At 37.5% G+C, this 24,248-nt stretch overlaps 1 protein-coding gene across 1 annotated transcript; it reads left to right on the forward strand.

Moving 5' to 3' along the window:
- The first annotated feature begins 2,048 nt into the window (after positions 1-2,048).
- On the forward strand, positions 2,049-22,745 carry Ptchd3 (patched domain containing 3). Its single transcript, XM_076872896.1, has 4 exons — positions 2,049-3,347; positions 5,379-5,500; positions 18,627-18,772; positions 21,253-22,745. Exons 1-4 carry the CDS (start codon positions 2,049-2,051, stop codon positions 22,743-22,745), a joined length of 3,060 nt encoding a protein of 1,019 aa, XP_076729011.1.
- Positions 22,746-24,248: the final 1,503 nt, after the last annotated feature.

The following is a 24,248-nucleotide window of genomic DNA, read 5'->3' on the forward strand; positions in this document are numbered from 1 at the left end:
AAAGATAGGTAGTTAGTGTAGCTAGGTAAATTGGGTCTGATGGAGAAAGTGGAGTCCAATTTGAGTCTGGGAAATCAGAAACAGCCCCTAGGAGAATGGAATGTTCATGTTTCCAAAGCCCTTTGATACTTCCTCCTCCCAAAAAGGTTGTTAATTAAGCAACTCCTGAGCAGATAGGGAGCTGCTAATCAAGGCCCCCTGGGCCACCACTCCCTTCCTGCCTAGCATTCTACTTAGGCCCTTCCAGCCTACCAACTCTACCCCCTGGCCATTCCACAGACATCCCCCAGTCACTATGCAGGATAAGGGGAAAGGAACAAGATAAGGGAGAAGAATGCAGGAGAATAAGGGAAATTTTAGACATATCAAAGGGACATGACTTTCCCAAACCAAGGATTCTGCCTTTGGGTCCCCTTCTACCACACGGGAGAAGTCTATTTTACTATCCTTAATAAAGCTTCTTATTTTCTACTCTCCACTTGCCTTTTTTCTGATGTTATACTTCAACATTTGAAGAAGCAGGACTCACCAAGGTGGTATCACTCGCATGGTTGGAAGGTAAGGGTCAAAGGGCATCTAGACTCATGAGGTCCATAATCTCATTCATGAGAGCTTAGTCTTACCAACTATCAAAATGGGGCTTAAGTTCCAACATATGAGTTTTGTAGGAATAAGTATAGTCAAACCATAGCAATCATAATCATAAAAGGGAGAAGAGGGGTATGACTACTATGGTACAAAATTTAGAACTCATAATAGAAAAACATTAGCTAATTCAAATACAAAAATAAGACATGGCAACTAGCAAAAGTAGAGGGGGCCATGAGGACATGTAACTATAATCACAGGAAAACTAGTAATTTCTTTAATATATGAGTGGATCCTATAAATCAAGAAGAAAATCTCAGTCCTCCAATAGGAAAATCAGCCAAAAGGAAATAGGACACTAAACAATAAATTCAAAGTTAAACTAAAAATACCAATGGCACAAATCATTTTGCTGACATTGTGGGACACACTGTGGCAACACAACAACTCATACATTGCTTATGAGGATATAAGATGATACAACTTCTTTGCATATTAATTTCTCAATAGCTATAAAAATTTTAAAGGACTGTTCCTTTAGTAAATCTACTCTAAAATTATTTCACAGATATGGTTGCTATATATGGGTTAAATAAAATACATTCATTCCATGAGCACTATTTAAAGCAGCAAATGACTCTAAACCTATGGGTCCATCAAAAGGATTCTGGCTAACTTGGGTTTCATCCATACTTTGGAAATCAGATGAAGAGCAGTTGAAGAGAACAGATGACTCTAGATGTAGTGACAGGTACCTCAAGCTCCTCTGACATACTGGATGAAGAATGTAATTGGTCAAACAGCTTTTGTAATACTATTAAAGAAAAAGGTATATTTTTTAATGTCTTTGATATGCATGGAAATTCATAGAAAAGCGTAATTATAAAGATCACATTTGGCCCTTCCTTTGAAAAGAGAAATGGGATACAAAGATTTAGACTTTTGCACTTCCATTCCATGTCCTCACCTCCAATTTTTACAAGAGCAAGGCATTATGAAGACAGCGAATAGCAATAGGAACTAAGTCAAGTGTGTGAGGTTCACAAAAAACCCTTACCTGAAAATTGCTACTAGATAAACTCCAGGAAAGGACAGGATGCTAGTTGAGACACACAATGTTTCTTTTCCATTTGTGTGCCCGTAAATGGTCATTGAGGACTTGTCAAATTCTCGCCCCCCACCCCCTAAATTATGAGTCCTTTAGGCCAGGCACGCATTTGATCCCATTTGCAAAGTGTTTCTTGTGTTTCGCGGGAATTGACAAACGTCAAACAAGTCTCGAGCCAGTTAAGGGCGGGGTCAGACCACGTGCTCTGCAAGGATGTCTCTAGCTTCCGGGCGCGAGAATTCCCAGCTCAAAGACTTCCTAGAATTTCTCCAGGAAACCGTCGGGTGGTGGAGATGGGAGTGACTCTTTAACCCGCAGTCCCGCAAGAGAACACCTCCTGGGCCTCCTGGAAATGAGTCTTAGTTCCTCTAAGGTTGCGCCTCGGGCGGAAATTGAGACTCAGGTGGGGCCGGAGCCAGAGGAGCCGGTCAACCCAGAGCCCCCACCCGAGCCTGCGAAGGAGGGGCAGTCGGGGGGCAAGTTCACGGAGCGGTCGGAGATCGGGATTGGACCCGACTCCCCGGAGCTGCCCAGGCCCCAGCGGCCGCTGCTCGACGCCTCGAAGCTGCTGGCCCAGGAGGGTCGGGAGTCACAACCGAGCTGGGCTTCAGGGCAGAGCGCAGAGCGGCTACAGCCCTTGAGGCAGGAATCCAAGCAGCTCCAGCCCCAGCCGCCGCCTCCGCAGCCCCAGCCGCAGCTGCAGCCCCAGCAGCCGTCGCCGCCGCAACCCCCGCCGCCTCCACCACCACCGCCGCCACCGCCACCGCCACCGCAGCAGCCACCGCCGCCGCCGCCGCCGCCACCGCAGCAGCCGCAGCAGCCGCCCCAGGATTCATTGAGGACCCCTCAGCGAGAGCCATCGAGGATAACTCAAGAGACTGAGACAGTCCACAGAACTCGTTGCCACACCAACTGCCTCGAGAAGCCGCTCTCCCGCGCCTTCCAACGGCTGGGATGGTGTGTGGGTTCACACCCCTGGATCTTCCTGCTGGTCCCCATCCTGCTGACGGCTGCGCTTGGCATCGGTTTCATTTACCTGCCCAAGGAGGAGGAAGAAAACCTCGAGGAGCAGTACACTCCGATCGGGAGCCCTGCCAAGGCCGAGCGGCGATTTGTGCAGGCACATTTCACCACCAATGACTCGTATCGCTTCTCCTCTACCAGGAGCAGCAGTGAGACCAACTTCGCTTCCATTCTGGTGGTCTCCAACAAGGAAACACTGCTGGAATCAGAGATCTTTGAGGAAGTTAGTAAATTAGACCAAGCAGTGCAGACTCTGAGTGTGACAAAGGAAAATGGAGCCCCGATCCACTACAGAGAGGTGTGTGCCAAGTACAAGACCTTCTGTGTGCCCTCCAACCCACTCCTGTACGTCTGGCAGAGGAACAAATCCCTCGACCTGAAAACATTCACCTTCCCCATGCATAACTTTAAGAACCACTTCATCTACCTGGCTGGCTTCTTTGGTGGAAATACCTTGGGCGATGCTGTAGGACAGAACCAGTTACTTCTGGAAACCAAAGCCATGAGGCTCTTGTACTATCTGAAGACCGAAGTCAAGGAGGACAGCGAGCGGAGCAAGGAGTGGCTGGTTCATTTTCTGGACGAATTTTACAACCTTAAGGAGAAGCTGGCCTTTAAAAATATCCAGGTACAGGGAAGCTGAGAGAAGGTGGGAAGTATGAGAAAGGCTTGTTGGAAGGACAGTAACAATAGTATTTCCTATTTGAGGGGGACCTTGACTCAAAGCTGGGTGTGCTGTGTAGCATTTGGCCCTTTATCCAACTTTCTTAATTAACATTGAAGGATACCATAAATTATAAATAATTATTGATATTCTGGTCCATAACACAAATCCTACGTTTAGGATTCACATTTCATTTTGGGTTTGTTTTAATCAAATTACCTGGAAAAATCATACCTTCAGACAGTCTTTTCTGATTTCTCAGAGCCCCTTAAAACTTGTTTGGAGCTCATTGGGATTAAAATGAGACTTTGAGGGAAGTTCCATGGTATTAAGAAGATAACTAGCTCACCATTTTTCAAGTTGCTTACAGATAAAGCACCTAGTTTAGTGTAAGGTACTTTTAGGTGTTCGGTAATTTTGGCTCTGGCAGTATTGGTGAAAGTGGGACACGCACTGGAAAGACCTTCTGAAGAGCAGGCCTTCTTGAAATGATGCTTTTGCAAGTAAAATAAGAAAAGATACCATTCTAGTAAAAATTTACAAAACAAAACACATGTTTCAGTTTTTTTTTTAACCTGTTCGAGATTTTATTAGCAGGACTGTGGCAGCCAGTCGCAGAAGAGGAGGGGGTCGAGAGAGAGGGAGCAAGAGAGAGTGCAGAGGGGGGAGGGGGAAGGGGAGAGGAGAAGAGAGAGGAGAGGAGAGGGGGAGAGTGAGAGAGAGCTAACACGACCAGGGTGTTGATATTTATGGGCTCAATGCAGGATGAGAAAGAGCAAGGCAAGTGGGCTGTTACTTCTTCATTGGCTGAGAGTTCGCTCCACTTCAGGGATTGGAGGTGTGCCATTCAAAGTTCGCACAACTCACAGGCATTGGAGGTGATGGTTCGCACCCATTCAGTGCCATGGACCTGAGCTCCCAGAATAGAAGCGCTCTGGGTGCCATCTTTACCAACACTCCTCCCTTTTTTGTATTGGTTTGGGGGCGTTGTAATCTATCTTGCTACTTCCTGCTGAGAAGGGGTGTCCTTTAGAGGGAGGGAGGGAGGTCAGTTGGTTGGAGAAGGAGGGCCAGGAGGCCCCATATCCATGCACTGAAGGCATGGATTTCCTCCGGAGAGAAGTTCATGAATGTGCCCTGCAGCTATGAAAAGAAACAGCATTAATTTCTGGCATGTCATCTAGTCTGTAGGGCTGGTAGAAAAAGGCCTATGCCCAGGAGAAGGCAAGTTAGAACATATAAAGCTGAAAACCAAGGGCTTATTTCTTTGGCATGGTGGGGTAGAGATGGCCCTTCGGAGGAATTGTCATTTGTATCTTCATCTTTCAGCACTTGGTGGAGGTTTCTTGGGATGAGTGGACGTGAGTGTCGTCCAGCTCGTTGGCAAGTAGCTGGTAATCCCAATTCGCAGGCCGGTGGTGGATGTCAGGCAGGTGATCAGAGGAGTGGACTACGACAGGAACTGTTGGGCTCGAAGTTTGGGAATGGGGTTCCACCTTGAGTGATGGGGATCCCCATCCTGGGTTTCGGCACCAGTGTAGGAACTGCAGAAAAGCCCCGTAAACTCAATAAGCCCAAACAACCGTTTACCTGTCCGAGATTTTATTAGCGGGACTGTGGCAGCCAGTTGGAGAAGATAAGTGGGGGGAGAGAGAGGGGTGGGGGAGGACGGGGAGAGGGGGAGAGGGGAAGAGAGGGGAGAGGAGAGGGGGAGAGTGAGAGAGCACGTTTTAGTTTTTAAGGAAGACATGATTTCACAACTTCAATAACATTCAGTTTGGGTATATTCAATTTTTAAAAGAGTTTGGAAAGCTCAACAGATTTTGTGGGAAGAAGTAAGTCTATATTATCTTCTCTATTCTAAAATTATAACCCATGTATTTTGATCTTAAATTTTATGTTTCTATCAATAAGCTAAAGTATTTCAATAGTGTTTGTAACTCATATACAATATTGAAATTCAAAGCTATTTACCTGAGTATATTTTTGTGGCAGGTGGTCCACTTTACATCACTTTCCAGACAACTGGAATTTGAGGCAACTTCTATGACAGTGGTCCCTTTGTTTCACTTGGCCTACCTTCTAATCATAATATTTGCAATTATTTCATGCTACAGGTAAGACACTTTTATTAGTTTTTTATCTCTTACTTTGTAAAAAGATGTGATAAATATAAATATTATATAAGATATGCTATCTTAACCATTTTTAGTAGTACAATTAATGATATTAATTATGTCCACACTGTTGTGCAACCATCTATTTCCAAATTTCTCCATCACTTCAAACAGAAACTCTGCCCATTATGCAATAATGCACAGTAGCTCCCTCCTCCAAGTCCCAGTGAATTTTTAATCTAAATTCTATCTCTATGAATTTACCTATTCTAGAGACTTGTTTTTTTTCTTACTGGCTTATTTCACTTATCATAATGTTTTCAAGATCCACCCATCTTATAGCAGGTATCAGAACATTCCTTTATATTGTCTGAATAATATTGAGTCCTCCAACTTTGTTCTTTTTCAAGATTATTTTGGTCATTTGGGGCTCCTTGCAATTCCATAGGAATTTGAGAACTGTTTTCTTCATTTCTCAGGAGAAAAGGAATTTTGATAGGAATTGTGTTGAAAGGTAAATTATTTAGGGTAGGATTGACATTTTAGCAATAAATGTCATGAACTATCCATCCTATCCATGAGCTAGGGGTTTTTTCACTTTTTATGTCTAGTTTCTTTCACTAATGTTTGGTATTTTCAATGTACAAGTCTTTTCACTTGCTTGGTTAAATTTATTCGTGGCATTGAATTTGTTTAGAGATATTTAAATGTAATTATTTTCTTAGTTCTTTTTTGGATTTTTTATTGCACATGTATAGAAACAACTGGGTTTTGTGTGTTGATCTTATATCTTGCAGTTTTGCTGAATTTATTTATTAACCCTGGTAGTTGTCTTGTAGATTCTTTGGAATGTTTGTATATGGGATCATATACTCTGTGAAAAGGGATATTTCTATTTCTTTCTTATTTGAATATCTTTTATTTTCTATTTCTTGTATAATTTCTCTGGCTGGAACTTCCAGAACAGTGTTAAATATCAGTGGTGAAAGCAAGCATCCTGGCCTTATCCCTAATCTTAAATGAAAATCTTCCCATCTTTCAGTCTTGAATATGATGTTAGTTGTGAAATTTTCATAAATGTCCTTCTCATTTGGAGAAATCTTCCTTCTATTCTTAGTCATTGAGTATTTTTTTAACATCACAGTGTGGGATTTTGTTAATGCCTTTTCAGCATATATTGAGAAAATTACGTGTTTTCCTTCGTTCTATTAATGTGATGGATTATGTTGACTGGTTTTCTCCTGTTGAATTACCCTTGCGTTCTGGTGTAAATCCTGTTTGACAGTGATATAGAACTATTTTATTATGTTTTTAACTTGTGTTGCTAGAATTTGTTGAAGACTTTCACATCTGTATAAATAAGAGATAGTGGTCTAATTTTCTTGTTAGGTCTTTGGTTCTGATATCAGTGTAAGAAGTGTTCCCTCTGCTTCAATTTTCTGAGAGTGTTTGAGAAGGATCATTGTTAATTCTCTTTGGATGTTTGGTAGAATTAATTAGTGAAACCATTTGGTCCCAGACTTCACTTTTTGGGTGTTTTATGATTATTGGTTCAATTTTAATTGTTATGTCTATAGTGATTTTCTATTTAATTTTGAGTCAGTTTAGGTAGTTTGTGTGTTGGTAGGAATTTGTTCATTTGTTTAGGTTACCTGCTGCAGTCTGGCTGGGCACAAAATCATGAGCCACTCACAGCTTTGTAGATTCAAACAGCAATTCTTTATTCCCGAGCTCACACCGGCACTCTACAATCACGTTCTGGCTAAATGTCACTGCAAATGTCCAAAGCAAGTCCATTTCCACCAGTCCATCCTCTAAGCAACATGGGGTACACTGGCAAGGAAATTGTCATACCTACTTGGCTAATGGCTCTCAGCATCTCCCCTCTTCTGATTAATTAAACAACAAGCAGTGTGGCTTAAGGACCGTGCCTGGTAGGTTGTCCAATTCAACATATGGTTCTTACCCGTCATCGGAAAACTGACCTTTAGGCGTCAGCCTCCTGTCTTAGGTTGATACCACTGCAATTGGATCATACCCGTCACTGACTACCGGTCCAGCATACAGCCATACTTGTGGATAGGCCTATGCACCAGTGGCGGGGTGAGGTTCTTGCCTCACCTCTGTTGGCCCCCAAATTTGGCCTTGGTGCCAGTGGGGGGGTGAGGTTCTTTGCCTCACCTCTGTTGGCCCCCAAAGTTTAGACCGTCACTAGCAGAAGGGAGGAGGATACAGAAATGCCAAGCCAATTGATGGCTTCTTTGGAAAAATTGCATCACTGGTGACACCATCAGCAAAGATATGCCAGCACTACCACAATTCGCTGCACCAAACCATAGTTACATAGTCCAGGCAAGTTCTGCAAGCAGTTCAAAGCGGAGGAAGCTATCAATATGTCCGTTTCCTCCCAAAGTAAGTTGACTCCTTGATTGAGCATTAGTTGTTGAGTTATATTCATTGATGCATCAGTTTATACAGTTTACTGTGATAGCTATCATAGAAGCTGTAGTTTGGTTTTATCTTTGCCTTCACCGGCACTGGGATGAAGATAGGAATTCTGGCAATGATGCTAAAGAGACATTATCCTGAAAAGAATTATTAAATATAATGAAAAGGAAAGGTGAAAGTAAACAAACAGATCAGTTAACCTCCTTTAAAAACAATCCTTAACAGCTGTTTACCTGATTTAAATTAAGCCATTTAAATCACGTGAATAGAAAAAAAATAATTCGGATCCATTTTTTCATGAGCGCTCCTCATATATGAAATATGGACATACGCACACACAGACATACAACACAAAACACAAATGTGCACACAAACGTACAACACATAAGACAATAGTAAAGGCCTTGTAGCTTTACCTAGGTGAAATCTCCATTGCAATGTTTAAAAACTCCACAGTCAAAAAATAAAACTGATCAGAAAAACATTAACCTAGGTTTGTATGAGCTCAAAAAATAAAATAGAACTTTATGATGTGGGAAAAATGCAATAATAAAATAGATATTGAAAAAAACATCCTGGTTAATCACTGTTGCAGATGTAAGAATGGCCAAGCTGGAGTTCTGGATATCAGCTGTTATGGATTTGAGTCAAATCATCTTCTTTTTGATCTGTAGAAATTGTTTTAGTTAATCTCTCTGGAATCGGCTGCTATTCTCCCTGTGGAAAAACACAAACAGAACCCCAACTCCAGACAATCACTGGGTCAGGACCTTTCCATTGTCCTGTTAGAATATCTTTCCAAAGTACTTTAGGTTATGTACATTTTTTGGATACATATGCCTTTCTGCAGCACTAAGTCCTGATGAATCCAAATTTAAAAAGTTTAGAGTAAAAAGGGTTATTTTAAGTTTATCTTTGGGGGTATATACCCCTTTCCAATTCCCTCTTTTTGCTTTAATAAATACATTTTAATTCTATCTTGAATATCTGTATCTAATATTTGTCTTAGCTTTTTGTATTTTTTATCTGAAATACCTTTACTTGACATTTTTAACCATTTTGTAATTCTTGTCTTTCTACATCTTTTTTATCTTCCTACATCTTTTCTATCTTCCTACATCTTCTCTTTTTTTTAACTCTCTGTACTTCTGTCTTTTAAGTTTTCACTTCAAGTTTTTAATCTTCTTTATCTAAATATCTTTTATCCTATTATCTTTCCATTTTCATGTTTTTTTTTTAAGTAATGCTTTTAAGAATAACTAGGCTTCGAATGATGCAATCTTTTCTCCATCATGAAGGCATCTTAACCACCTTCAATTTAACCTTTTAAAGCCTTCCAATTATCATCTATACTGTACTTTTAAATGTACTTTTTCACCACCTATAGCTTCACTCTTTTAAGTGAGGCTTAGATTCTGTTTAAATCGCTTAATGTTAGTTTACATGGCTGCCCTTCAACCAAAGGCCTTTTTTACTCCATTAAGAAGCTTTGTCTCAATCTGCCATGTACAAATACCTTTTTCTTCTTTCTTCCTTTCTCAAGCTTTTAAAGTAAGTCTAGTTTCCTAAAAATCTTTTTAAATGGCATTTTACAACTTTTTTACTTTACCACACAGAGATTATCTCATCTAGAAACATTTCTTTTTCTTTTAACCTTCCATATTAAAATATATTTTCACATCTTCAATCTTTTAATATCTCTTTTCTAGCCGTTAACCCTTTTATACATTCACATTCTGAAACAACCCTTATAAAAATTTTAAATTTAGACAAATTACTCCACTTTAATAAGATGAAATACTTTCATGTTTTTTTATGGTACTATAATACTATAATTGAAACCCAACTGAAACTTCTTATACTCTTTGTATATAAATTACACATGATAGAATCTTAACTCTTAGTAACCTTGTCTCAGCAAAGACACAGACCAAAGCAATATTAAACCTTTTTCCATTTACCAATTTATGAAAACACACATAATGTTTAAATATATTACCTTATGGAACTTAATAAGTAAAGAGTACTTGATTTCATATTTAGTGGTTGATATTTTAACACTTTAGCTTTGTAAATTAATCAGATGTCTGTAAAAACCAAGATCTTAGACAATTGTAGTAAACAGAACTAGCCATCTCTTTCTTGTTGAAGAAAAACCCTTCTACAGGATACCATGATGGTCCCATTGAAATACTTAATTACTCGTCTTTAAAAAGCCATGGGCTACATTTTTTGTATCAACATATGCCCTAACTGTTCTTGGTCTTACTGGGATGCCTCCTTCTTCTAACAATTTTTCTTCCTCAGGGGTAAACAACTTTAAACCTTGAGTCAACCATTTTCCCCAGTTTGCCTGAGAAAGTTCTAGGAACAGGCAACTTGAAATAAAAACAAAATAAATCAAAATAAGAACACATTGTTTTTTGAAATGGTCACCCATTCTTTTGCTCTCCTTCAGGGGCGAGCAATATCACTTACCTCCAAGTTTCAGACGCTCTGCGTACAGGCCACCAAATGCTGCAGTCTGGCTGGGCACAAAATCACGAGCCACTCACAGCTTTGTAGATTCAAACAGCAATTCTTTATTCCCGAACTCACACTGACACTACAATCACCTTCTGGCGAAAAACACGTTCTGGGGGAAATCCCAAGGAACTCAAGGAGCTCTAGGAGTGGGCACGCCTGAGGCAGCAGGATATGCCCTATTCCCAGCAGGGTACACCTTAAACCTGGAACCGCCCTAAACCCAAGGAGAGCCCTAAACCCTGATCCGCCCTAAACCCAGATCCGCCCTGGTCCTTGAGCAAGGTCACCTTTCTCAAACATACATGCAATGTCACTGCAAATGTCCAAGGTAATGACTCGTTTCCACGAGTCCTGCCTCTAAGCAACATGGGGTACGCTGGCAAGGAAATTGTCATACCTACTTGGCATTTTGTTTCTCTCTTCTAAATCTTTCCACTTTTCTTGGTATGGTCTGAATAATTGTGCCTTTCCAAAATTGTTATGATGAAAGATCCCCTTAGTGATAGTATGAAAAGTTGAGGCCTTTGCGAGATGACTAGACAGAGATTAGTGCCCTTATGAAAGAGTTCTGGGGGAGCTTGTCAGCTCCTTCAATGATGTGAGGACATAGTGAGATGATGCTTGTTTTAGTCAGCTTTTCACTGCAATGTTTAAAATACCTGACAAGAACAATTTTAGAAGAGGAAAATTTATTTGGAGGCTCATGGTTTCAGAGGTGTCAGTGTCAGTCTATAGTCAGTTTTATTCCTTAGGGCTCAAGGTGAGGTGGAACATCATGGTGGAAGAGTGTGGTATAGGGAAGTGGCTCAAGACATTGCACCACGAACCAGAGAGAGAGAGAGAGAGAGAGAGAGAGAGAGAGAGACACTGACTCACTAGATACAAAATATATACCGAAAAGGCATGCACTCAATGACTCACCTCTTCCAGCCATACCCTGCCTACCTTCAGTTACCACTCAGTTAATCTCAGGGGATTAATTCACTCTTTGGGTTAAGGATGACATAACCCAGTCATTTTACCTCTAAGCCTTCTTGCATTGTCTCACACTTGAGCTTTTGGGGGATACCTAATATCCAAATCGTAACACTAGCATATAGTCTATATTGGGAATTGTTCTATGTGCATGTGAGAGGAATGTATATTCTCCTATCATTAGGTTGAATTTTCTACATCTCTGCAGATTCTAACTGGTTTGTAATGCTCTTCATTTTCTTTATGTCCTTATTGGCTTTCTGTCTAGATGTTTTATTCATTATTAAAATTGGTATATTGAATTTTCTAACTATTAATGTAGAACTCTCTCTTCAGTTACTATGTGTCTCTTTCTGTACTTCACTTTCAATGTATTTATGTCTCTGATCTAAAGTGCGTCTGTATAGAGAGCATATAGTTGGATCATGTTTTATCCATTCTGTGAATGGATGTCTTTTGATTAGAGAGTTGAATCCATTTCATTTAAGGAAATTGCTATAAGGACTTGCCTTTGCCATTCATTTTTCTGTTTGTGTTCTGTATGTCTTACAGCTTTCCCCTGACCCCCATTATGTTTTTCCCTCCCAAGTTTAGTTTATATTCTCCTAGGGAACTCCTTTGATTCCTTTCTCATTTCCTTTTATGATGTTTCTAAGAGATTTTTTTTGTGGTTGCCATGGGGATTAGATATAGCATCCTAAATTTAAAACAATCTATGATCACATCACTTAATGATGTGGATACAGTCTGAGAAATGTGTTGTTAGGCAATTTGAATGTCGTGCAAACATTACAGGGTAACCTTATACAAACTTATATAGTATAGCCTATTGTTCCTTGGCTATAAACCTAAATAGCATATTACTACACTAAATACTATAGGCAGTTGTTACACAATGATTAGTATTTGTGCATTCAAATGTATCTTAACATATAAAAGGTACAGTTGAAATGTGATATACAAGATAAAAATATTATACCTGTATAGGGCACTTGCCATGAACATAGCTTTCGGGTTTGGAAGTTGCTGTGGGGGAATCAGTGTGTTAATGGGGAGTAAATGTGAAGTCCTGGAACATTACAACACTACTATTAATGCTTAGAACTAAGTACACTTGGGCTATAGTAAATTCACAAAAACAAAACAAAAGAAAACAATTCAGTACTGGATTAATTTTAGCTTACTGTGACATTTTGCTTTATAACTTTTTATTATTTTAAAACTTTTTGACTTTTGTGATAAACTTAACCAAAAACAAATGGATTGTACAGGTGTACAAAAAGATTTTCTTCCTTTATATGCTTATTCTGAAATCTCTTCTATTAAAATTTATTTTGTATTTTTAAACTAGTTCTTAAACACAAAACAAACACACACACACACACATTAATCTCAGTCTACACAGGGTCAGGATTATCAGTATCACTGTCTTCCACATGTACATCTTGTCCCACCGGAATGTCTTGAGCAGCAGTTACACCCAGGGAGCTCTCACCTCCAATGATAACAGTGCCTTCTTCTGGAACATCTGAAGAGCTTGTCAAAGGCTCTTCTTGAAAAGGTATCTTTTTTCAGAAATATGTCCACAGTGGTTTGCTTCTTTTTTCCCCATCATTAATTGCTTATATAAGCAATTAATGCACCATAAACATTCCTCTCTATTAACAAAACCTTTGGTATTGGGATCCAAATTTTCTAACTTTTTAAGGAGCTTGTTGAGGTCTGCAAAGCTTCTCTTAATCTCTTTGTTAGGAATTTTTTGGAGGTTTTTTTTCCTTCTTGTTTTTTTTCCTTGTGTCTTCTTCAGCTATATATTCACACTAGGTGACAGGAATTTTTTAGCTGCTTTCATCTTATGGACCACCATTATGTATGTAGTTCCTTATTGACTATATTATTGTTAGCCAAAATATCTCATGACTGAACATTGAACTGATACCAATTTAACCTCACAGACACAAAAACTCTACTCTTATACATCTCTGTCCTCTCTCCTTTTGTTGTTCCCAAATTTATCTTTATGCATTGTATGCCCTGTAACATAAATTAATGAGTATTTTTATTTATTTGTCTAATAGACTCTAGAGGAAATGTGGAGTTATACCCCAAATAAAGTAGTACTTGTTTTTTTTTTATATTTATCAAAAATACTCTACTGGGGATTTTTATTTCTTCCTTGAACTTAAGAGTTACTGTTTATTGTGAATTTCTAAATTTCCCAGTGAACAAGATTGTTTTTGAATCTTCTAAATTCCCAGAGAAATGCATCTTTTGCTTCAGATGGTCTTTTGTGTGTTTGGACTCTGATATTTGGATCAGGAATCTGAGGGGTGTGGATTCAGCTTGCATGGTGTTCTAGCTCTTTCAACCTGAGTTATAATTTAGGAAGAACATAGAGGAATGCCTTGTATCCAGTTAGCCCCAGACAGGTTAGAACAGATGTATGCATCATTTTGTGAATAGGTCAGCTCAGCTCCCTCCAGATCCATGGAAATCATTCCACACTGGGAACATGGGATGTCACCACTTTAATACTGCTACTTGAGACTACTACTACATGAATACCATGTCCACTTTTATATCCCTGACACTTTAAGACTTTACCATTTGTAAGTATGGGCATGTGAAATTACTACAAAACCTGTTTTGAAGTGCTCTTTTCTTTGGATTCTGTACTCACTTGGTGATCTGTTTTGACTGTTTTTCCAGAATTCACAAAATTGGTTCTAACAGCTTCTGCTTATTTTTTGATGTTTCTGTGAGGAGATGAGTGCTTCCTTCTCTACCCTTTTGCTGATGTCTAATGCTAAACTCTTAGTTTTTAAGCCTGATGATTTTTGAAATTTTGTCCTTCAGCAATAGTGGAATAGAAGAAAATTGTAGCCAGTTTTTGTTGATATAGTGTATCTTTCCTACCTTATGTATTGCATCAGTTATGACTAATAACTTAATTTGAAAGGCAGATAGCTGTGTAGTACCAAGAAGCAAGTCCTGTTTCTACTGTAAGTTTGAAATAATAATTTTTACTACATAAAAACAAAGCTCTTCTTCAATTGACTTGAGTAGTTCCATTGTTCTTACGTGAGCACTTTGTTAAACATTTAAAAGTTGGACTGGACATGATTTGATTTTTTGTGATTACAAAGCTAAAATTTGAGAAATAGCAGCAAACATTAGAATTTTTAGAAGGAACCTCACAGAATGATCCCAGGTATTCTCATATCCCCAAAGAGAGTTAATCTAGATCTTCTCACAATTAAATTTGACCTTACCTTACTAAATCAAAATATCTCAGGTTTTAATCTGACAATTTATATTTTAAAAATTTCCTGTTTCTCATGTGTAGGTAGGTCTAAGAACAAATCACATTATTTAACTGTATAGATTTATCTAGACATTTGCTTATCTTTACAAATGATTGTGGACAGGAATGCAGATATAAATGCAGAGGTTTATATCCCTCTTTGAACACTTTCCATACTTGTGGAAACAATATCTGGAACACACAGGACTCATGAAATATAAGCATAAATCAACTTTACATTTGTCTCCCTGTCTCCCTTTAAGTTTTGTAGGTAAACCAAATTCTTCCTCTTCCCCATGAAAACTCAAGCTGGCTCTGTGACTTTTGTGGTAATTTTTAGGTAAGACAAAGCCCTCCAGTCAGAATTAAAATATCCACATCAATGTAATAAACACAAGCGATGACTTAATTTGAAGCTAAGTTTTTCCACCTCTACTGACTGGAGCTTACTACATGAGATTGCCCTTAATGGGGAAAAGGGACTTGCCAGCCCTCCCCAACCACTTATCTTTTTCTCTGTCTTGCTCACCTGGGTTGTGAGTTGGAGCATGCTCGAAGAGTAGAGGAAATGGAATGAGAAAATTCTGAGGACATGAGAGCTTCCTGATGGTCTAATATATGCTTTCTCTGAACTTCAATTAAAAAAAAAATGATCCTTCTGTGAATGCTTCTGTAATTTCCTTGAACATGTCTTGTTTCTTTTCCTTTTGGATCACTGAGGGTCTCTTATCTGTGTTCTGAATGGAGTCTCCTAGATAGTCCATAGGTCATATTCCAATCTGCCTGTCTTGACACACATACATGAAGGTTATATCTTGCATATGTGCATTTACCTGATGAAAGACCCTTATTCAAACACATTTTAGGGTTCTGTATTTATTATCTTCCAACTTTTAAGTGTTTAACAAAGTGCTCACATAAGAACAAGTCACTTGAATAATAAGACTTTTTCAAAAGTTTATGATCCAAATTGAACTTCATTGGAGTTCACACCATAACAGGTAGTGGAACATTGCACTTCCAGGGTATTTCAACATTTTGTAATTTTCTGGAAATGACAAAAACCTACACCAAATATTAGATGAACTTTTTTTTAAAATATATTTTTTTTAAAGCGAGAGTGAGAGAGGGAGAGAGAGAGAGAGAGAGAGAGAGAGAGAGAGAGAGAGAGAGAGAGAGAATTTTAATATTTATTTTTTAGTTATGGGCAGACACAACATCTTTGTTTGTATGTGGTGCTGAGGATCGAACCCGGGCCGCACGCATGCCAGGCGAGCGCGCTACCGCTTGAGCCACATCCCCAGCCCTTAGATCAACTTTTGATAAAACCTGACAACCCTTCTCAATACTCTGTATGCTTTTTCTACTCATTATAATACCACTACCTTTCAAGTGAGATGTAGTTGCCTTGCCAAGCATAAACATGATTTTCTGAATTTTGTAATAAATATAATAAATTCTAATTTAGACTATCCCTACTATATAAACAAGAAATTCAGAAAATTGGCTATTTTGCTGCCAATTTTTAAGCACAAATCTGCCTGTTCTTTGGAATCATATCTTTAGACACAAAGATTCTGCAACTTCACTATAAACATACTGAATTATAATTTACAGAATTGGTTCCCAGAAGCTTAACATTCTAATGCTCCTCCTTAGTGGTTCTGATTAACTCTTTAAACCAGTATCCTTCTTGGGGACTGGGATATATTCGTCAAATGCCTTCAATGTTCTACATTCAAAACTTTCCTTCTATTGTCTGCTGAACTTTAAAAGAAAGGTCATTTAGAGACTAAGTCAACATAACAACTAGTCAAAGTCACTTCAACCAACAATATACTTCACTCCCCTCTTTCCTGAAAATTCCACACCAAAAAAAAATTTTTTTTTTCTGGAAACCAGAAGGAGGAAAGGGAATGAGCGTATCATATATACATGGGATTGCCCTTTATGGAAAAGGGACTTGCCAGCCCTTTACTAGTCTTTCTGACTTATTCATCTTTTTTATTTTCTTAAACTCCTATCAACCATTATTGATGTTTTTAGAAAGTACTCATTCTAAAAAGTTTTAAGTATTTTACTGTTGGCCCTGAAATTTGTATGTATATGTGTTATGTGAGTTGATTTGAAACTGTGAATTGAATTCATAGCAACAACAGATTGGGAGAAAGTGAAATATAGCCTCAATGTAGGAATTTTATTGTAATATGACATTTTAGCTATTTAAATGTGATCTTGCCTAAAGATGGTCTGCTGTCATATTCCTGCTGTTTTGGAATCACTGGCTCCAGTTCTTAGTTGTTCATCCTAAATTTCCAATCCAAACTTGATTTTTCTCCCTTACTAAAATATCTGGAGGTAAATATCCACTATTTTTTTGAATTAATTTTTGGCAAGTAAAATCTAAAACCAAAGTTTATTGCTAATATTTTGTAACGTAACATTGTGGCTGTAGGGGAGAAGCAGCACTGAATCATACTTTAAAATGTCTTGTACATATCCTTACTTCTGCTGGTCTGACAAGGAATAATTACTGGTTGAGACATTCAAAATATGGTATGTTTTAACCCCTTTTCTGTAAATTAATAGCAATCTTTCCACAGATCCCTCCTCACCAATAGAGGAGAATCCTGAAAATGATTTAAAACAATGCCTTCATATATTTTGTTAACCACAATATGCACTGAACTAGTTTTGAAATGCAGGAGCTATTGTGTTATGGCTTCCTTGAGTTCAGGGGTGAGTGAAAACATAAATGGATATGTATTTTGTCTCTGGTATAGCTTGCCCTCTGCCATAGTTTGGATATGATTTGAGTTTGTTCCTCTAAAGGTTCATGTACTGTAAGGTTGGTCCCAGTATGGCAGTGTTAAGAGGTAGTAAGACCTTTGAGAAGTAGGGCTTAGCCACAGTCATGCACATCTATAATCCCATCCATTTGGGAGGCTGAGATAAAAGAATCACAAGTTTGAGGCCAGTCTGGGCAACTTAGTGAGACCCTATCCCCAGAAAATAAAAATAAAAAAGCACTGGATTGTAGCTCAGTGGTAGAGGACTTACCTAGCATGCAGAAAGTCTTAGGTTCAACCCCCAGTACAACAAAATAGATAACTGACTGATTGATAGGTAGATAGATAGATAAAAGAAGTGGGGTCTAGTGGAAAGTATTTAGGTGATTGTGGGTACCACCCTCAGAAGGGATTAATGTAGTTTTCATTGGACCCCAATTAGTTCCTGAGAGCAAGTTATTATAAAAAGAGCAAGCTTAACTCCTGAATCTGTCTGGTTTCCTGTCTTGCCATGTATACTATACATTCCCTCTCACATTTATTCCCACTATGACACCATCCACCATGTTATTATACACGATGAGGGGAGCCATCATGCTCTTAGATATCCAAAACTGAGCTAAATGAACCTCTTTTCTTTACAAATTACCCAGACTATGATTTTGTTATAGGACAAAAAACCAAAAAACAAAAAAACTAAGATACCTTCCATCCTTCCATTAACAATTATAGTCCATTCACACCCTACTGAAGATCCGAGTGGAGTTAACCATCTTCAGTGATTTGAATCTTTGAAATTCTTAAATGTTAGTACGTGTATTAATGTTTGGCTTGCTACATAAAAATCATCCAGGAGAGTTTGATGAAATTAGAGATTTCCAACGTTTCTGTCCTCTACCCCTTTTTCTGTCATTTGGTCTGGGATAGTACCTAGGAATTTAAAGGAATTCTGCAGACAGCTGTGGAAATTATTGCCCCAGAGGTTTCTGACTTGTTGTCCAATTCAAGAATGTTATCAATTGATGGAATTTCAGTATGGAAGCTACTACTGCAAATTTCATGATTTTTCCCTCCAAATTTACAGGTTTGACTGTGTACGAAACAAAATGTGGGTTGCAGTCTTTGGAGTGGTGTCTGCTGCCTTTGCAGTGGTGAGCGGCTTTGGCCTGATGTTGTACATTGGGGTGCCATTTGTGATCATAGTTGCAAATTCACCATTTCTTATTCTAGGTGAGTAAAAAAAAAATGTGAGGCTACACATGGTGTATATAGGGGGGTGGGATAGATAAGGGAAGGAATTGTATTTAGGTTGCTGCACAGATCCAAAATGAAGTGTCAGGAAACAGGAAAATCATATTGAATCATGTATCATGAGAATTGTAAAAATCTAGTACCCCAAATAGACAAATAGACAGGGGACATGAACAGCAACTTTTCTTCTCCCTCCCTCTCTCTCTTTCTCTCTCCCCCTTCCCCACTCCTCTCTCTCTCTCTCTCTCTCTCTCTCTCTCTTTCACACACACACACAAAACTGCAAATATAAGAAAAAACAAAACCCTTGACTTCTGGATGAATCAAGGAAAACAAATTAGACTAAAAGTGATACAGCTTATTTTCTTATTGGAATAATCAGTTCTAGCAAGATTGAAGATTTGGAGAAGGTTGTATGCCAATGAACACCCTCATATTCTTCTGTGGGAAAATGTAAACTGACACTTTTTAATTTTTTTTTGGTCCAAGTTTGCAACAAATCATAAGATTTAAAAAGGGAGCATCTTTGACCTACCATTTTCATTTCTAGGAATTTTTTCTAATGAATAGACAACTAAAAAAAAGTAGATGTATGTTCATTTTGGTATGATTTAGAATAAGAAAATATCAGAAACAACCCAATCCCATATCAATATGGGATTTGTCAAGTTGAACATACCATACTGAAATACTTGAATTATATTCAGTCTTTTTGAAAAGGTAGATTATGTAAGTTAAATGAAAATTTCTGGTTATAAAGCAGGATTGTTTGAAATGGAGAGATAGTTGTATGCATACTTACATAAGACAAATTCTAAACGGATGCTATCTCTGAAGTGTGGAATTACACAATTGTTTTCTATTGTTTTTGTCAACTGCATGGTATCTTCAGAATTTATTTTACAGTAAGCATGAGAAATCAAAAGTATTTAAAATTTGGAACGTAAGCAACTTGGACAAAATAATTTTTTGGTTTCCTGGAGGAGGTGGTGGATGTGCTGTCCAAAGGTGGCTCTTCAAGGAACACCTCTGTACACACTCAATCACTCCGTGTATTCTGGAGCCATAAGTATCTATAGTTAAGGTGAATTATCTGATTTAGTGTAAGCCATTTTTATACAGTCTCTGTATATATAGAATTGTGTATGTACACACACATATATGATTTCAGCAATTTAAACAAGAAATGTGTGAGGACAATTTCTGAACAAGGTTCTGTAAGTAATAAAATTAGTTTTTAAATACCTAACATATCAATGAGTTCATTCTTGGTCCTTAGTGCTTGTAATTGTTCCCTTTTTTTGTCTAACTGAACACAACTGGAATTCTCAAAGCTGGTGACAATAAGGGTGCCACAGTGCAGGTTATGATAGACTACATAGCTTTGTGCTCATTTGGATCATCCTATCTTGATCATACCCAGGGAACATCTAAACTGGAGGCAGGTTGCAATTCCCAGTATTCTCCCAAATTTAACATGTACTCCATAAAAAAAGAAATTGAAATTAAAATCTACACTTCAGTCCCAAGTATTGATGTTATATCAATACCCATGGAAGCAAAGCCTCACAAGACTGAAAGTAGTGTGAACTTTAGTAGAAAATTTGAGGGAGGTGCAATCTATCTGCAACATGCTCATGTTACCCTTCTAGTTCCCTTTTTTTGGTAATCTTTTCCCAGTCTTTATTGATGACTTCAGAATCCTTGAACATTCTTCTGTTCTATTTCAGGCCAATCATGAATTGTCTTTGTGGAAAGGAACTAATTGCCTAGTAGGCATTGATAAATAAAGGATTCTTAAGGTTTACTGTGGTACATATTTCTGATCTCAGGAGCACTGGCCTTAGGAGCAGTGAGATGATGTCTTATCCTTAGCAAATGAAATTATTAGCATTTTAGATGTCCAAAATAGACTAGCAGGAAATTGCATTTGTCTAGGTTTCTGGGTCTATGTCTGTAAAGTATGAGATACCATTCAAGTTTACCACATAAATAACCTGATGTTAACTGTACAACACATATATCCAGCTTCTATTTTAAGTAACAGAATGTTGGCCGGTTGTATTTGTATGTTAGTGTAAAATGGCTTACAAAAGAAAATGATCTTCTATGCAATCTAGTGAAATCAAAGATACATTGCTGGTGCTACTTGAGCTAACACTCAATCAGCTAGGTTTCCTGATCTCATCACTCAATCACCTTAAATGAAGGCTAGGACCAGTGTATACCATGCAAGTAATAGGGGGCATGTGCAAAACAAAGACTTAATACAGAGAATGGAGTGGTGAATTCTGTTGTGTATTCAGAGGCAACTTGAGAAAGCATCATAGAAAAGTTAGTGTTTAAGCAGAGAATGGGCAAGATAAATAAGACCTTGAAAAAGGAAAAGGTTGATCTTTTAAATTTTTGATTTATTTAATATGTACGAAGATTCTGTTTCTTTTTTTTTTTTCTAACAGGTGTTGGGGTTGATGATATGTTTATCATGATTTCTGCCTGGCAGAAGACCAGTCTTATGGATAGCATAAAAGAGCGGATGGCCAGTGTCTATGGAAAGGTGGCAGTGTCCATTACAATCACCACCATCACCAATGTCCTGGCCTTCTATACAGGGATTATGAGTTCTTTCAGGTCCGTACAATACTTTTGCATCTATACAGGAACAACCCTGCTCTTTTGTTATTTTTATAACATCACCTGTTTTGGAGCATTTATGGCCCTGGATGGTAAAAGAGAAATACTCTGCCTACGCTGGTTGAAAAAGCCAGATCAGAAATATTCCTCATTAAAAAAGGCCTGCTGTCTCCCATTTTCTTCTGTCCCAGATGAACAAGGAACTGATATCCATCCAATGAATTTGTTCTTTAGAGACTATTTTGGTCCTGTACTCACAAGAACCATGTCCAAGTTTTTTGTGGTGGTGATATACATTTTGTACATCATAAGCAGCATATATGGGTGTTTCCAAGTGCAGGAAGGTTTAGACCTCCGAAATCTAGCAAGTGATGATTCCTACATTACACCATATTTTAATGTAGAGGAAGATTATTTTTCGGATTATGGTCCCAGGGTTATGGTTATTATTACTGAACGTATTAACTACTGGGATGAAGATGTAAGGGAAAAATTGGAAAAATGTATAGAAAATTTTAAAGAAAATGACTATGTAGATAGAAATCTTACAGAGTTTTGGTTACACACATATATGGATTATATGAAAAGAAATGGACAGGAGCCTAATGATAAGGATACTTTTATGAATAGTATGTCTCATTTTTTACGTAAATTTCCAGTTTTTACATATGATATTAATATTACATCAAATGAAATCATTTCCTCCCGGGCCTTCATTCAGACTATGGGTGTTTCTTCCTCAACCAATAAGAAAATAATGTTACTCCAATTACGAGAAACAGCCGAAAAGTGTGAGATTCCTCTAATGGTGTATAACCAGGCATTCATATATTTTGATCAGTATGCTGCAATCATAGAAAACACTGTGCGGAATATCATGGTTGCGTCGACAGCTATGTTCATTGTTGCCTTATTGTTAATTCCTCATCCAATGTGTTCCTTGTGGGTAACTTTTGCTATTGCTTCTGTGATTGTGGGAGTAACAGGTTTCATGGCATTTTGGAATGTCAATCTTGATTCCATATCCATGATTAATCTTGTCATTTGTATAGGATTTTCTTTTGATTTTTCTGCACACATATCTTATGCATTTGTTTCCAGTACTAAGACTTCAGTAAACCAAAAATCAATTGAGGCATTATATCTGCTAGGCTATCCAGTGTTACAAAGTGCAATTTCAACAATAATAGGAGTGTGTGTTTTAGCTACAGCTAAAGCATACATCTTCAGGACATTTTTCAAGATTATGTTTCTTGTTATGGTATTTGGGGCTGCTCATGGCCTAATTTTTATTCCAGTCTTCTTAACCTTTTTTTGAAGGTTTGTTTGAATATCCACTGACAAATCAAAGACCAGTTATAGAATCGCCTCAATCCAATCTGATAAAAAAATGCACTATTAAGAATAGTCTAATAACTTTTAACAAAGGCATGTTTCCTTGACTTGGAAATCCTACTTTAAATTGTTATTGAACATATCCTGAGAAAAATTAATTAGTCTTCCATTAAAATATATTTATTAAATTAGAAAGTGTTGTCATCTTTATTATAGTGTCTACAATCAAGTATAAGATTAGAAATTTATTCCTGGAATTCAAGTATTTCATATATTGTTCATACTATAAATGGAATATAAAATAATATTGTACTTTTTACATGCATTACATTGTGAAAATGCAGCTTATTATTTATTCTCCCAATTGGAGGCTTTTCTATGCATTTTAATGGTATATTTTGATGAACAGAAGTTTTTAAAGTTTATAAATACAATTTATCATTCTTTTCATGGCTAGTGATTTCTGTGTCCTAAGAAATCTATGACGACTTCAAGACTATTAAAAAAAAATCATCTTCTCAAAGCTAAGATTTAAAATTTTACATTTAGGTCTATGATCCAGACTCTTCTGTTTGTTAGGAGATATGGATAGGGGTTCATTTTCTTCCTAGAATAGCTACCTAGCTGTCCCAGCCTCATTTGTCAAGACAATCCTTAGCATAAGATTAACTTTGCACCTGTGTTAAAAAATCATGGACAGTTTGTATGTGGCTTTATTTCTGTGCCATTGATCTGCTTGTCTACACTAAGGGTAATACCACACTGCCTTGATTATTGAAACTTTTTATTAATTTTTAAAGTTGAATGTGTAAATATCCAACATTTTTCTTTTCCAACTTGTTTTGACTACTCTAGGTTCTTTGAATTTACATGTTAGTTTTAGAGAGTCATTTGTCAATTTCTTAAAAATGCCTCTGGGATCTCCACTGGGTTATGATGACTTACATGCCTGTTTGGGGAAAATACATATCTTAGCAATATTAGGTCTTCTAGTCCACGACCATAATTTATTTCTCCATTTTAATGTTGTCTTTAATTTCATTCAAGAATATCTTGTAGTTTTCAGTAGATTTACTCCTAAGTATTTTTAATATTTGTCATTGTAAATAATATTAATTTAAAAATCTTTTTCAAGACTTTTAAATTAGTACTTAAAATACAATTGATTTTGTTATGCAATACATTGTGTAATCTTGTCCTGTTCATTTATTAGCTCTTGTAGATTTTTGTATAGTTTCTTTAGTAGTTTTTATCTACACAATTATGTAATGGCTTATAAAGATCATTTTATTTAATTCTTTATAATCTTTCTCTCTTTTTTCTCACTTTAATGCACCGGCTAAAATATCCAATAAAATGTTATAAAAAATAAAAAAGCTGAGAAAAAATTGCCTTGCTCCCAACTTTCTAGGGAACATGTTCACTTTTTTATCCTTATGATGAGTATCAGGGAGTTTTCATAAAGGTCTTCTATCAGATTGAAGAA

This window comes from Callospermophilus lateralis, chromosome 13, assembly GCF_048772815.1.
Source record: "Callospermophilus lateralis isolate mCalLat2 chromosome 13, mCalLat2.hap1, whole genome shotgun sequence".
NCBI lineage: Eukaryota > Metazoa > Chordata > Mammalia > Rodentia > Sciuridae > Callospermophilus > Callospermophilus lateralis.

Coding starts and splice junctions, on each gene's coding strand:
- Ptchd3 (XM_076872896.1), top strand. CDS start 2,049: ATGAGTCTTAGTTCCTCTAAGGTTGCGCCTCGGGCGGAAATTGAGACT. Junction 3,348..5,378: donor TGGCCTTTAAAAATATCCAG/GTACAGGGAAGC, acceptor TTTTTGTGGCAG/GTGGTCCACTTTACATCACT. Junction 18,773..21,252: donor TTCACCATTTCTTATTCTAG/GTGAGTAAAAAA, acceptor TTTTTCTAACAG/GTGTTGGGGTTGATGATATG.